This window comes from Hyla sarda, unplaced genomic scaffold, assembly GCF_029499605.1.
Source record: "Hyla sarda isolate aHylSar1 unplaced genomic scaffold, aHylSar1.hap1 scaffold_758, whole genome shotgun sequence".
In the NCBI taxonomy this organism is placed as follows: Eukaryota; Metazoa; Chordata; class Amphibia; order Anura; family Hylidae; genus Hyla; species Hyla sarda.
Window position 1 is genome coordinate 35,291 of NW_026610781.1, and position 17,124 is coordinate 52,414.

At 38.7% G+C, this 17,124-nt stretch overlaps 1 protein-coding gene across 1 annotated transcript in view; it reads right to left on the reverse strand.

Moving 5' to 3' along the window:
• Nucleotides 1–17,124, reverse strand: part of STK36 (serine/threonine kinase 36) — a gene marked incomplete at its 3' end in the record, with an annotated part of 143,100 nt that overhangs the window by 25,504 nt on the left and 100,472 nt on the right. Inside the window, 1 exon segment of the mRNA XM_056554499.1 lies at nt 405–515. Coding sequence (XP_056410474.1) covers nt 405–515 — 111 coding nt within the window.

Genomic DNA, 17,124 nt, shown 5'->3' on the forward strand with positions numbered 1-17,124 from the left:
GGTTATTACATAGCACAAGCATGGCCCTAGTTAGGACTGTCCTATGGTTATTACATAGCACAAGCATGGCCCTAGTTAGGACTGTCCTATGGTTCTTACATAGCACAAGCATGGTCATAGTTAGGACTGTCCTATGGTTCTTACATAGCACAAGCATGGTCCTAGTTAGGACTGTCCTATGGTTATTACATAGCACAAGCATGGCCCTAGTTAGGACTGTCCTATGGTTCTTACATAGCACAAGCATGGTCCTAGTTAGGACTATCCTATGGTTCTTCCATGACCCTATCAGAAACTTGGGCTATGCTTGACGTAGTATCGGGGATAAGGTTTATTCTCAGGTCGTCTCCTTTAGAACAGTTCTCAGGATTCAGAAGATGGAAGGTGATAAGAAGCGAACGTACCGGAGGCGCCTGCGACAATGATCTCCTTACAGCGGACACGAGGACGTCATGTGACAGCGTAATAGCTTCACCACAGTCATGAAGGGAAACCGTGAGTATGGAGGCAGCAGACTAGAGAGAAAAGAAAGATTATTACCAACATATCATAGAGGTAAAGAATAACACCAGATTATACCGATCCGGGATCACACACCAGATTATACCGATCCGGGATCACACACCAGATTATACCGATCCGGGATCACACACCAGATTATACCGATCCGGGATCACACACCAGATTATACCGATCCGGGATCACACACCAGATTATACCGATCCGGGATCACACACCAGATTATACCGATCCGGGATCACACACCAGATTATACCGATCCGGGATCACACACCAGATTATACCGATCCGGGATCACACACCAGATTATACCGATCCGGGATCACACACCAGATTATACCGATCCGGGATCACACACCAGATTATACCGATCCGGAATCACACACCAGATTACACCGATCCGGGATCACACACCAGATTATACCGATCCGGGATCACACACCAGATTATACCGATCCGGGATCACACACCAGATTATACCGATCCGGGATTACACACCAGATTATACCGATCCGGGATCACACACCAGATTATACCGATCCGGGATCACACACCAGATTATACCGATCCGGGATCACACACCAGATTATACCGATCCGGAATCACACACCAGATTACACCGATCCGGGATCACACACCAGATTATACCGATCCGGGATCACACACCAGATTATACCGATCCGGGATCACACACCAGATTATACCGATCCGGGATCACACACCAGATTATACCGATCCGGGATCACACACCAGATTATACCGATCCGGGATCACACACCAGATTATACCGATCCGGAATCACACACCAGATTACACCGATCCGGGATCACACACCAGATTATACCGATCCGGGATCACACACCAGATTATACCGATCCGAGATCACACACCAGATTATACCGATCCGGGATCACACACCAGATTATACCGATCCGGGATCACACACCAGATTATACCGATCCGGGATCACACTCCAGATTATACCGATCCGGGATCACACACCAGATTATACCGATCCGGGATCACACACCAGATTATACCGATCCGGGATCACACACCAGATTATACCGATCCGGGATCACACACCAGATTATACCGATCCGGGATCACACACCAGATTATACCGATCCGGGATCACACACCAGATTATACCGATCCGGGATCACACACCAGATTATACCGATCCGGGATCACACACCAGATTATACCGATCCGGGATCACACACCAGATTATAAGGATTCGGGATCACACACCAGATTATACTCACACACCAGATTATACCGATCGGGATAACACACCAGATTATACCGATCCGGGATCACACACCAGATTATACCGATCCGGGATCACACACCAGATTATACCGATCCGGGATCACACACCAGATTATACCGATCCGGGATCACACACCAGATTATACCGATCCGGGATCACACACCAGATTATACCGATCTGGGATCACACACCAGATTATAAGGATCCGGGATCACACACCAGATTATACTCACACACCAGATTATACCGATCGGGATAACACACCAGATTACACCGATCCGGGATCACACACCAGATTATACCGATCCGGGATCACACACCAGATTATACCGATCCGGGATCACACACCAGATTATACCGATCGGGGATCACACACCAGATTATACCGATCCGGGATCACACACCAGATTATACCGATCCGGGATCACACACCAGATTATACCGATCCGGGATCACACACCAGATTATACCGATCCGGGATCACACACCAGATTATACCGATCCGGGATCACACACCAGATTATACCGATCCGGGATCACACACCAGATTATACCGATCCAGGATCACACACCAGATTATACCGATCCGGGATCACACACCAGATTATACCGATCCAGGATCAAACACCAGATTATACTGATCCGGGATCACACACCAGATTATACTCACACACCAGATTATAACGATCCGGGATAACACACCAGATTATACCGATCCGGGATCACACACCAGATTATACCGATCCGGGATCACACACCAGATTATAACGATCCAGGATCACGCACCAGATTATACCGATCCGGGATCACACACCAGATTATACTCACACACCAGATTATAACGATCCGGGATCACACACCAGATTATACCAATCCGGGATCACACACCAGATTATACCCATCCGGGATCACACACCAGATTATACCGATCCGGGATCACACACCAGATTATACCGATCCGGGATCACACACCAGATTATACCGAACCGGGATAACACACCAGATTATACCGAATCGGGATCACACACCAGATTATACCGATCCGCGATCACACACCAGATTATACCGATCCGGGATCACACACCAGATTATAGTGATCTAGGATTACACCATGTATTGGAGGAGAGTATAATACACCAGATTATAGTGATCTAGGATTACACCGTGTATTGGGGAGTATAATACACCAGATTATAGTGATCTAGGATTATACCATGTATTGGGGAGTATAATACACCAGATTATAGTGATCTAGGATTACACCATGTATTGGGGGGGAATAATACACCAGATTATAATGATCTAGGATTACACCATGTATTGGGAGTATAATACACCAGATTATATTGATCTAGGATTACACCATGTATTGGGAGTTTAATACACCAGATTATAGTGATCTAGGATTACACCATGTATTGGGGAGTATAATACACCAGATTATAGTGATCTAGGATTACACCATGTATTGGGGGTATAATACACCAGATTATAGTGATCTAGGATTACACCATGAATTGGGGGGTATAATACACCAGATTATAGTGATCTAGGATTACACCATGTATTGGGGGGTATAATACACCAGATTAAAGTGATCTAGGATTACACCATGTATTGGGGAGTATAATACACCAGATTATAGTGATCTAGGATTACACCATGTATTGGGGGGAGTATAATACACCAGATTATAGTGATCTAGTATTACACCATGTATTGGGAGTATAATACACCAGATTATAGTGATCTAGGATTACACCATGTATTGGGGGGTATAATACACCAGATTATAGTGATCTAGGATTACACCATGTATTGGAGAGTATAATATACCAGATTATAGTGATCTAGGATTACACCATGTATTGGGGGGTATAATACACCAGATTATAGTGATCTAGGATTACACCATGTATTGGGAGTATAATACACCAGATTATAGTGATCTAGGATTACACCATGTATTGGAGAGTATAATATACCAGATTATAGTGATCTAGGATTACACCATGTATTGGGGGGTATAATACACCAGATTATAGTGATCTAGGATTACACCATGTATTAGGGAGTATAATACACCAGATTATAGTGATCTAGGATTACACAATGTATTGGGGGGTATAATACACCAGATTATAGTGATCTAGGATTACACCACGTATTGGGGGGGGGGGGGGTATAATACACCAGATTATAGGGATCTAGGATTACACCACGTATTGGGGGGGGGGTATAATACACCAGATTATAGTGATCTAGGATTACACCATGTATTGGGGGGTATAATACACCAGATTATAGTGATCTAGGATTACACCATGTATTGGGGGGTATAATACACCAGATTATAGTGATCTAGGATTACACCATGTATTGGAGAGTATAATACACCAGATTATAGTGATCTAGGCTTACACCATGTATTGGGGAGAGTATAATACACCAGATTATAGTGATCTAGGATTACACCATGTATTCGGGAGTATAATACACCAGATTATAGTGATCTAGGATTACACCATGTATTGGGTGGAGTATAATACACCAGATTATAGTGATCTAGGATTATACCATGTATTGGGGGGTATAATACACCAGATTATAGTGATCTAGGATTACACCATGTATTGGGGAGTATAATACACCGGATTATAGTGATCTAGGATTACACCATGTATTGGGGAGTATAATACACCAGATTATAGTGATCTAGGATTATACCATGTATTGGGGGGTATAATACACCAGATTATAGTGATCTAGGATTATACCATGTATTGGAGGAGTATAATACACCAGATTATTGTGATCTAGGATTACACCATGTATTGGGGGGTATAATACACCAGATTATAGTGATCTAGGATTACACCATGTATTGGAGAGTATAATACACCAGATTATAGTGATCTAGGATTACACCATGTATTGGAGAGTATAATACACCAGATTATAGTGATCTAGGATTACACCATGTATTGGAGAGTATAATACATCAGATTATAGTGATCTAGGATTACACCATGTATTGGAGAGTATAATACATCAGATTATAGTGATCTAGGATTACACCATGTATTGGAGAGTATAATACACCAGATTATAGTGATCTAGGATTACACCATGTATTGGAGAGTATAATACATCAGATTATAGTGATCTAGGATTACACCATGTATTGGAGAGTATAATACACCAGATTATAGTGATCTAGGATTACACCATGTATTGGGGGGAGTATAATACACCAGATTATAATGATCTAGGATTACACCATGTATTGGGGGGTATAATACACCAGATTATAGTGATCGAGGATTACACCATGTATTGGAAGTATAATACACCAGATTATAGTGATCTAGGATTACACCATGTATTGGGGGGTATAATACACCGGATTATAGTGATCTAGGATTATACCATGTATTGGGGGGTATAATACACCAGATTATAGTCATCTAGGATTACACCATGTATTGGGGGGAGTATAATACACCAGATTATAGTGATCTAGGATTACACCATGTATTGGGGGGTATAATACACCAGATTATAGTGATCTAGGATTACACCATGTATTGGGGGGTATAATACACCAGATTATAGTGATCTAGGATTACACCATGTATTGGGGAGTATAATACACCAGATTATGGTGATCTAGGATTACACCATGTATTGGGGGTATAATACACCAGATTATAGTGATCTAGGATTACACCATGTATTGGGGGGTATAATACACCAGATTATAGTGATCTAGGATTACACCATGTATTGGGGAGTATAATACACCAGATTATAGTGATCTAGGATTACACCATGTATTGGGGGGTATAATACACCAGATTATAGTGATCTAGGATTACACCATGTATTGGAGAGTATAATACACCAGATTATAGTGATCTAGGATTATACCATGTATTGGGGGGTATAATACACCAGATTATAGTGATCTAGGATTATACCATGTATTGGAGAATATAATACACCAGATTATAGTGATCTAGGATTACACCATGTATTGGGGGGTATAATGCACCAGATTATAGTGATCTAGGATTACACCATGTATTGGGAGTATAATACACCAGATTATAGTGATCTAGGATTACAACATGTATTGGGGAGTATAATACACCAGATTATAGTGATCTAGGATTACACCATGTATTGGGGGGTATAATACACCAGATTATAGTGATCTAGGATTACACCATGTATTGGGGGGTATAATACACCAGATTATAGTGATCTAGGATTACACCATGTATTGGGGGGAGTATAATACACCAGATTATAGTGATCTAGGATTACACCATGTATTGGGGAGTATAATACACCAGATTATAGTGATCTAGGATTACATCATGTATTGGGGGGTATAATACACCAGAATATAGTGATCTAGGATTACACCATGTATTGGGGGGTATAATACACCAGATTATAGTGATCTAGGATTACACCATGTATTGGGGGGGTATAATACACCAGATTATAGTGATATAGGATTACACCATGTACTGGGGGGTATAATACACCAGATTATATTGATCTAGGATTACACCATGTATTGGAAGTATAATACACCAGATTATAGTGATCTAGGATTACACCATGTATTGGGGAGTATAATACACTAGATTATAGTGATTTAGGATTACACCATGTATTGGGGGGAGTATAATACACCAGATTATAGTGATCTAGGATTACACCATGTATTGGGGAGTATAATACACCAGATTATTGTGATCTAGGATTACACCATGTATTGGGGAGTATAATACACCAGATTATAGTGATTTAGGATTACACCATGTATTGGGGGGAGTATAATACACCAGATTATAGTGATCTAGGATTACACCATGTATTGGAGAGTATAATACAACAGATTATAGTGATCTAGGATTACACCATGTATTGGGGGGGTATAATACACCAGATTATAGTGATCTAGGATTACACCATGTATTGGGGGGAGTATAATACACCAGATTATAGTGATCTAGGATTACACCATGTATTGGGGGGGTATAATACACCAGATTAAAGTGATCTAGGATTACACCATGTATTGGGGGGAGTATAATACACCGGATTATAGTGATCTAGGATTACACCATGTATTGGGGGGGTATAATACACCAGATTAAAGTGATCTAGGATTACACCATGTATTGGGGGGAGTATAATACACCAGATTATAGTGATCTAGGATTACACCATGTATTGGGGAGTATAATACACCAGATTATAGTGATCTAGGATTACACCATGTATTGGGGGGTATAATACACCAGAATATAGTGATCTAGGATTACACCATGTATTGGGGAGTATAATACACCAGAATATAGTGATCTAGGATTACACCATGTATTCGGGAGTATAATACACCAGATTATAGTGATCTAGGATTACACCATGTATTGGGGAGTATAATACACCAGATTATAGTGATCTAGGATTACACCATGTATTGGGGGTATAATACACCAGATTATAGTGATCTAGGATTACACCATGTATTGGGGGGTATAATACACCAGATTATAGTGATCTAGGATTACACCATGTATTGGGGGGAGTATAATACACCAGATTATAGTGATCTAGGATTACACCATGTATTGGGGGGTATAATACACCAGATTATAGTGATCTAGGATTACACCATGTATTGGGGGGGAATAATACACCAGATTATAGTGATCTAGGATTACACCATGTATTGGAGAGTATAATACACCAGATTATAGTGATCTAGGATTACACCATGTATTGGGGGGAGTATAATACACCAGATTATAGTGATCTAGAATTACACCATGTATTGGGGGGTATAATACACCAGATTATAGTGATCTAGGATTACACCATGTATTGGGGGGTATAATACACCAGATTATAGTGATCTAGGATTATACCATGTATTGGGGAGTATAATACACCAGATTATAGTGATCTAGGATTACACCATGTATTGGGGGGTATAATACACCAGATTATAGTGATCTAGAATTACACCATGTATTGGGGGGTATAATACACCAGATTATAGTGATCTAGGATTACACCATGTATTGGGGAGTATAATACACCAGATTATAGTGATCTAGGATTACACCATGTATTGGGGGTATAATACACCAGATTATAGTGATCTAGGATTACACCATGTATTGGAGAGTATAATACACCAGATTATAGTGATCTAGGATTACACCATGTATTGGGGAGTATAATACACCAGATTATAGTGATCTAGGATTATACCATGTATTGGGGGGAGTATAATACACCAGATTATAGTGATCTAGGATTACACCATGTATTGGGGGGTATAATACACCAGATTATAGTGATCTAGGATTACACTATGTATTGGGGGGAGTATAATACACCAGATTATAGTGATCTAGGATTACACCATCTATTGGGGGGTATAATACACCAGATTATAGTGATCTAGGATTACACCATGTATTGGGGGGAGTATAATACACCAGATTATAGTGATCTAGGATTACACTATGTATTGGGGGTATAATACACCAGATTATAGTGATCTAGGATTACACCATGTATTGGGGGGTATAATACACCAGATTATAGTGATCTAGGATTACACCATGTATTGGGGGGAGTATAATACACCAGATTATAGTGATCTAGGATTACACCATGTATTGGGGGGTATAATACACCAGATTATAGTGATCTAGGATTATACCATGTATTGGGGAGTATAATACACCAGATTATAGTGATCTAGGATTACACCATGTATTGGGGGGTATAATACACCAGATTATAGTGATCTAGGATTACACCATGTATTGGGAGTATAATACACCAGATTATAGTGATCTAGGATAACACCATGTATTGGGGAGTATAATACATCAGATTATAGTGATCTAGGATTACACCATGTATTGGGGGGTATAATACACCAGATTATAGTGATCTAGGATTACACCATGTATTGGAGGTATAATACACCAGATTATAGTGATCTAGGATTACACCATGTATTTGGGAGTATAATACACCAGATTATAGTGATCTAGGATTACACCATGTATTGGGGAGTATAATACACCAGATTATAGTGATCTAGGATTACACCATGTATTGGGGGTATAATACACCAGATTATAGTGATCTAGGATTACAACATGTATTGGGGGGTATAATACACCAGATTATAGTGATCTAGGATTACACCATGTATTGGGGAGTATAATACACCAGATTATAGTGATCTAGGATTACACCATGTATTGGGGAGTATAATACACCAGATGATAGTGATCTAGGGTTACACCATGTATTGGGGAGTATAATACACCAGATTATAGTGATCTAGGATTACACCATGTATTGGGGAGTATAATACACCAGATTATAGTGATCTAGGATTACACCATGTATTGGGGGGTATAATACACCAGATTATAGTGATCTAGGATTACACCATGTATTGGGGGGAGTATAATACACCAGATTATAGTGATCTAGGATTACACCATGTATTGGGGGGTATAATACACCAGATTATAGTGATCTAGGATTACACCATGTATTGGGGGTATAATATACCAGATTATAGTGATCTAGGATTACACCATGTATTGGGGGGTATAATACACCAGATTATAGTGATCTAGGATTATACCATGTATTGGGGGGTATAATACACCAGATTATAGTGATCTAGGAATACACCATGTATTGGGGGGTATAATACACCAGATTATAGTGATCTAGGATTACACCATGTATTGGAGAGTATAATACACCAGATTATAGTGATCTAGGATTACACCATGTATTGGGGAGTATAATACACCAGATTATAGTGATCTAGGATTACACCATGTATTGGGGGGTATAATACACCAGATTATAGTGATCTAGGATTATACCATGTATTGGGGGGTATAATACACCAGATTATAGTGATCTAGGATTATACCATGTATTGGGGGGTATAATACACCAGATTATAGTGATCTAGGATTACACCATGTATTTGGGAGTATAATACACCAGATTATAGTGATCTAGGATAACACCATGTATTGGGGAGTATAATACATCAGATTATAGTGATCTAGGATTACACCATGTATTGGGGGGTATAATACACCAGATTATAGTGATCTAGGATTACACCATGTATTGGGGGGTATAATACACCAGATTAAAGTGATCTAGGATTACACAATGTATTGGGGGGTATAATACACCAGATTATAGTGATCTAGGATTACACCATGTATTGGGGGGAGTATAATACACCAGATTATAGTGATCTAGGATTACACCATGTATTGGGGAGTATAATACACCAGATTATAGTGATCTAGGATTACAACATGTATTGGGGAGTATAATAAACCAGATTATAGTGCTCTAGGATTATACCATGTATTGGGGGGTATAATACACCAGATTATAGTGATCTAGGATTACACCATGTATTGGGGGGTATAATACACCAGATTATAGTGATCTAGGATTACACCATGTATTGGGGGGAGTATAATACACCGGATTATAGTGATCTAGGATTACACCATGTATTGGGGAGTATAATACACCAGATTATAGTGATCTAGGATTATACCATGTATTGGGGGGTATAATACACCAGATTATAGTGATCTAGGATTACACCATGTATTCGGGAGTATAATACACCAGATTATAGTGATCTAGGATTACAACATGTATTGGGGGGTATAATACACCAGATTATAGTGATCTAGGATTACACCATGTATTGGGGGGAGTATAATACACCAGATTATAGTGATCCAGGATTACACCATGTATTGGGGGTATAATACACCAGATTATAGTGATCTAGGATTATACCATGTATTGGAGAGTATAATACACCAGATTATAGTGATCTAGGATTACACCATGTATTGGGGGGTATAATACACCAGATTATAGTGATCTAGGATTACACCATGTATTGGGGGGTATAATACACCAGATTATAGTGATCTAGGATTACACCATGTATTGGGGGGAGTATAATACACCGGATTATAGTGATCTAGGATTACACCATGTATTGGGGAGTATAATACACCAGATTATAGTGATCTAGGATTATACCATGTATTGGGGGGTATAATACACCAGATTATAGTGATCTAGGATTACACCATGTATTCGGGAGTATAATACACCAGATTATAGTGATCTAGGATTACAACATGTATTGGGGGGTATAATACACCAGATTATAGTGATCTAGGATTACACCATGTATTGGGGGGAGTATAATACACCAGATTATAGTGATCCAGGATTACACCATGTATTGGGGGTATAATACACCAGATTATAGTGATCTAGGATTATACCATGTATTGGAGAGTATAATACACCAGATTATAGTGATCTAGGATTACACCATGTATTGGGGGGTATAATACACCAGATTATAGTGATCTAGGATTACACCATGTATTGGGGAGTATAATACACCAGATTATAGTGATCTAGGATTATACCATGTATTGGGGGGTATAATACACCAGATGATAGTGATCTAGGGTTACACCATGTATTGGGGGGTATAATACACCAGATTATATTGATCTAGGATTACACCATGTATTGGGGAGTATAATACACCAGATTATAGTGATCTAGGATTACACCATGTATTGGGGGGAGTATAATGCACCAGATTATAGTGATCTAGGGTTACACCATGTATTGGGGGGTATAATACACCAGATTATAGTGATCTAGGATTACACCATGTATTGGGGGGGTATAATACACCAGATTATTGTGATCTAGGATTACACCATGTATTGGGGGGTATAATACACCAGATTATAGTGATCTAGGATTACACCATGTATTGGGGGGTATAATACACCAGATTATAGTGATCTAGGATTACACCATGTATTGGGGGGAGTATAATACACCAGATTATAGTGATCTAGGATTATACCATGTATTGGGGGGTATAATACACCAGATTATAGTGATCTAGGATTACACCATGTATTGGAGAGTATAATACACCAGATTATTGTGATCTAGGATTACACCATGTATTGGGGGGTATAATACACCGGATTATAGTGATCTAGGATTACACCATGTATTGGGGAGTATAATACACCAGATTATAGTGATCTAGGATTATACCATGTATTGGGGGGTATAATACACCAGATTATAGTGATCTAGGATTACACCATGTATTGGGGGGGGGTATAATGCACCATATTATAGTGATCTAGGATTACACCATGTATTGGGGGGTATAATACACCAGATTATAGTGATCTAGGATTACACCATGTATTGGGGGGGGTATAATGCACCATATTATAGTGATCTAGGATTATACCATGTATTGGGGGGTATAATACACCAGATTATAGTGATCTAGGATTACAATATGTATTGGGGGGGGGTATAATGCACCATATTATAGTGATCTAGGATTACACCATGTATTGGGGGGTATAATACACCAGATTATAGTGATCTAGGATTACAATATGTATTGGGGGGGGGTATAATGCACAAGATTATAGTGATCTAGGATTACACCATGTATTGGAGAGTATAATACACCAGATTATAGTGATCTAGGATTATACCATGTATTGGGGGGTATAATACACCAGATTATAGTGATCTAGGATTACACCATGTATTGGGGGGGGTATAATGCACCATATTATAGTGATCTAGGATTATACCATGTATTGGGGGGTATAATACACCAGATTATAGTGATCTAGGATTACACCATGTATTGGGGGGTATAATGCACAAGATTATAGTGATCTAGGATTACACCATGTATTGGGGGGAGTATAATACACCAGATTATAGTGATCTAGGATTACACCATGTATTGGGGGGTATAATACACCAGATTATAGTGATCTAGGATTACACCATGTATTGGGGGGAGTATAATACACCAGATTATAGTGATCTAGGATTATACCATGTATTGGGGGGTATAATACACCAGATTATAGTGATCTAGGATTACACCATGTATTGGGGGGGGGTATAATGCACCATATTATAGTGATCTAGGATTACACCATGTATTCGGGAGTATAATACACCAGATTATAGTGATCTAGGATTATACCATGTATTGGGGGGTATAATACACCAGATTATAGTGTTCTAGGATTACACCATGTATTGGGGGGTATAATACACCAGATTATAGTGATCTAGGATTACACCATGTATTGGGGGGAGTATAATACACCGGATTATAGTGATCTAGGATTACACCATGTATTGGGGGTATAATACACCAGATTATAGTGATCTAGGATTACACCATGTATTGGGGGGTATAATACACCAGATTATAGTGATCTAGGATTACACTGTGTATTGGGGGTATAATACACCAGATTATAGTGATCTAGGATTACACCATGCATTCGGGAGTATAATACACCAGATTATAGTGATCTAGGATTATACCATGTATTGGGGGGTATAATACACCAGATTATAGTGATCTAGGATTACACCATGTATTGGAGAGTATAATACACCAGATTATAGTGATCTAGGATTACATCATGTATTGGGGGGTATAATACACCAGATTATAGTGATCTAGGATTATACCATGTATTGGGGGGAGTATAATACACCGGATTATAGTGATCTAGGATTATACCATGTATTGGGGGGTATAATACACCAGATTATAGTGATCTAGGATTACACCATGTATTGGGGGGGAATAATACACCAGATTATAATGATCTAGGATTACACCATGTATTGGGAGTATAATACACCAGATTATATTGATCTAGGATTACACCATGTATTGGAGTTTAATACACCAGATTATAGTGATCTAGGATTACACCATGTAATTGGGGAGTATAATACACCAGATTATAGTGATCTAGGATTACACCATGTATTGGGGGTATAATACACCAGATTATAGTGATCTAGGATTACACCATGAATTGGGGGGTATAATACACCAGATTATAGTGGATCTAGGATTACACCATGTATTGGGGGGTATAATACACCAGATTAAAGTGATCTAGGATTACACCATGTATTGGGGAGTATAATACACCAGATTATAGTGATCTAGGATTACACCATGTATTGGGGGGAGTATAATACACCAGATTATAGTGATCTAGTATTACACCATGTATTGGGAGTATAATACACCAGATTATAGTGATCTAGGATTACACCATGTATTGGGGGTATAATACACCAGATTATAGTGATCTAGGATTACACCATGTATTGGAGAGTATAATATACCAGATTATAGTGATCTAGGATTACACCATGTATTGGGGGGTATAATACACCAGATTATAGTGATCTAGGATTACACCATGTATTGGGAGTATAATACACCAGATTATAGTGATCTAGGATTACACCATGTATTGGAGAGTATAATATACCAGATTATAGTGATCTAGGATTACACCATGTATTGGGGGGTATAATACACCAGATTATAGTGATCTAGGATTACACCATGTATTAGGGAGTATAATACACCAGATTATAGTGATCTAGGATTACACAATGTATTGGGGGGTATAATACACCAGATTATAGTGATCTAGGATTACACCACGTATTGGGGGGGGGGGGGGGGTATAATACACCAGATTATAGGGATCTAGGATTACACCACGTATTGGGGGGGGGGTATAATACACCAGATTATAGTGATCTAGGATTACACCATGTATTGGGGGGTATAATACACCAGATTATAGTGATCTAGGATTACACCATGTATTGGGGGGTATAATACACCAGATTATAGTGATCTAGGATTACACCATGTATTGGAGAGTATAATACACCAGATTATAGTGATCTAGGCTTACACCATGTATTGGGGAGTATAATACACCGGATTATAGTGATCTAGGATTACACCATGTATTGGGGAGTATAATACACCAGATTATAGTGATCTAGGATTATACCATGTATTGGGGGGTATAATACACCAGATTATAGTGATCTAGGATTATACCATGTATTGGAGGAGTATAATACACCAGATTATTGTGATCTAGGATTACACCATGTATTGGGGGGTATAATACACCAGATTATAGTGATCTAGGATTATACCATGTATTGGAGAGTATAATACATCAGATTATAGTGATCTAGGATTACACCATGTATTGGAGAGTATAATACACCAGATTATAGTGATCTAGGATTACACCATGTATTGGGGGGAGTATAATACACCAGATTATAATGATCTAGGATTACACCATGTATTGGGGGGTATAATACACCAGATTATAGTGATCGAGGATTACACCATGTATTGGAAGTATAATACACCAGATTATAGTGATCTAGGATTACACCATGTATTGGGGGGTATAATACACCGGATTATAGTGATCTAGGATTATACCATGTATTGGGGGGTATAATACACCAGATTATAGTCATCTAGGATTACACCATGTATTGGGGGGAGTATAATACACCAGATTATAGTGATCTAGGATTACACCATGTATTGGGGGGTATAATACACCAGATTATAGTGATCTAGGATTACACCATGTATTGGGGGGTATAATACACCAGATTATAGTGATCTAGGATTACACCATGTATTGGGGAGTATAATACACCAGATTATGGTGATCTAGGATTACACCATGTATTGGGGGTATAATACACCAGATTATAGTGATCTAGGATTACACCATGTATTGGGGGGTATAATACACCAGATTATAGTGATCTAGGATTACACCATGTATTGGGGAGTATAATACACCAGATTATAGTGATCTAGGATTACACCATGTATTGGGGGGTATAATACACCAGATTATAGTGATCTAGGATTACACCATGTATTGGAGAGTATAATACACCAGATTATAGTGATCTAGGATTATACCATGTATTGGGGGGTATAATACACCAGATTATAGTGATCTAGGATTATACCATGTATTGGAGAATATAATACACCAGATTATAGTGATCTAGGATTACACCATGTATTGGGGGGTATAATGCACCAGATTATAGTGATCTAGGATTACACCATGTATTGGGAGTATAATACACCAGATTATAGTGATCTAGGATTACAACATGTATTGGGGAGTATAATACACCAGATTATAGTGATCTAGGATTACACCATGTATTGGGGGGTATAATACACCAGATTATAGTGATCTAGGATTACACCATGTATTGGGGGGTATAATACACCAGATTATAGTGATCTAGGATTACACCATGTATTGGGGGGAGTATAATACACCAGATTATAGTGATCTAGGATTACACCATGTATTGGGGAGTATAATACACCAGATTATAGTGATCTAGGATTACATCATGTATTGGGGGGTATAATACACCAGAATATAGTGATCTAGGATTACACCATGTATTGGGGGGTATAATACACCAGATTATAGTGATCTAGGATTACACCATGTATTGGGGGGGTATAATACACCAGATTATAGTGATATAGGATTACACCATGTACTGGGGGGTATAATACACCAGATTATAGTGATCTAGGATTACACCATGTATTGGAAGTATAATACACCAGATTATAGTGATCTAGGATTACACCATGTATTGGGGAGTATAATACACTAGATTATAGTGATTTAGGATTACACCATGTATTGGGGGGAGTATAATACACCAGATTATAGTGATCTAGGATTACACCATGTATTGGGGGGTATAATACACCAGATTATAGTGATCTAGGATTACACCATGTATTGGGGAGTATAATACACCAGATTATTGTGATCTAGGATTACACCATGTATTGGGGAGTATAATACACCAGATTATAGTGATTTAGGATTACACCATGTATTGGGGGGAGTATAATACACCAGATTATAGTGATCTAGGATTACACCATGTATTGGAGAGTATAATACAACAGATTATAGTGATCTAGGATTACACCATGTATTGGGGGGGTATAATACACCAGATTATAGTGATCTAGGATTACACCATGTATTGGGGGGAGTATAATACACCAGATTATAGTGATCTAGGATTACACCATGTATTGGGGGGGTATAATACACCAGATTAAAGTGATCTAGGATTACACCATGTATTGGGGGGAGTATAATACACCGGATTATAGTGATCTAGGATTACACCATGTATTGGGGGGGTATAATACACCAGATTAAAGTGATCTAGGATTACACCATGTATTGGGGGGA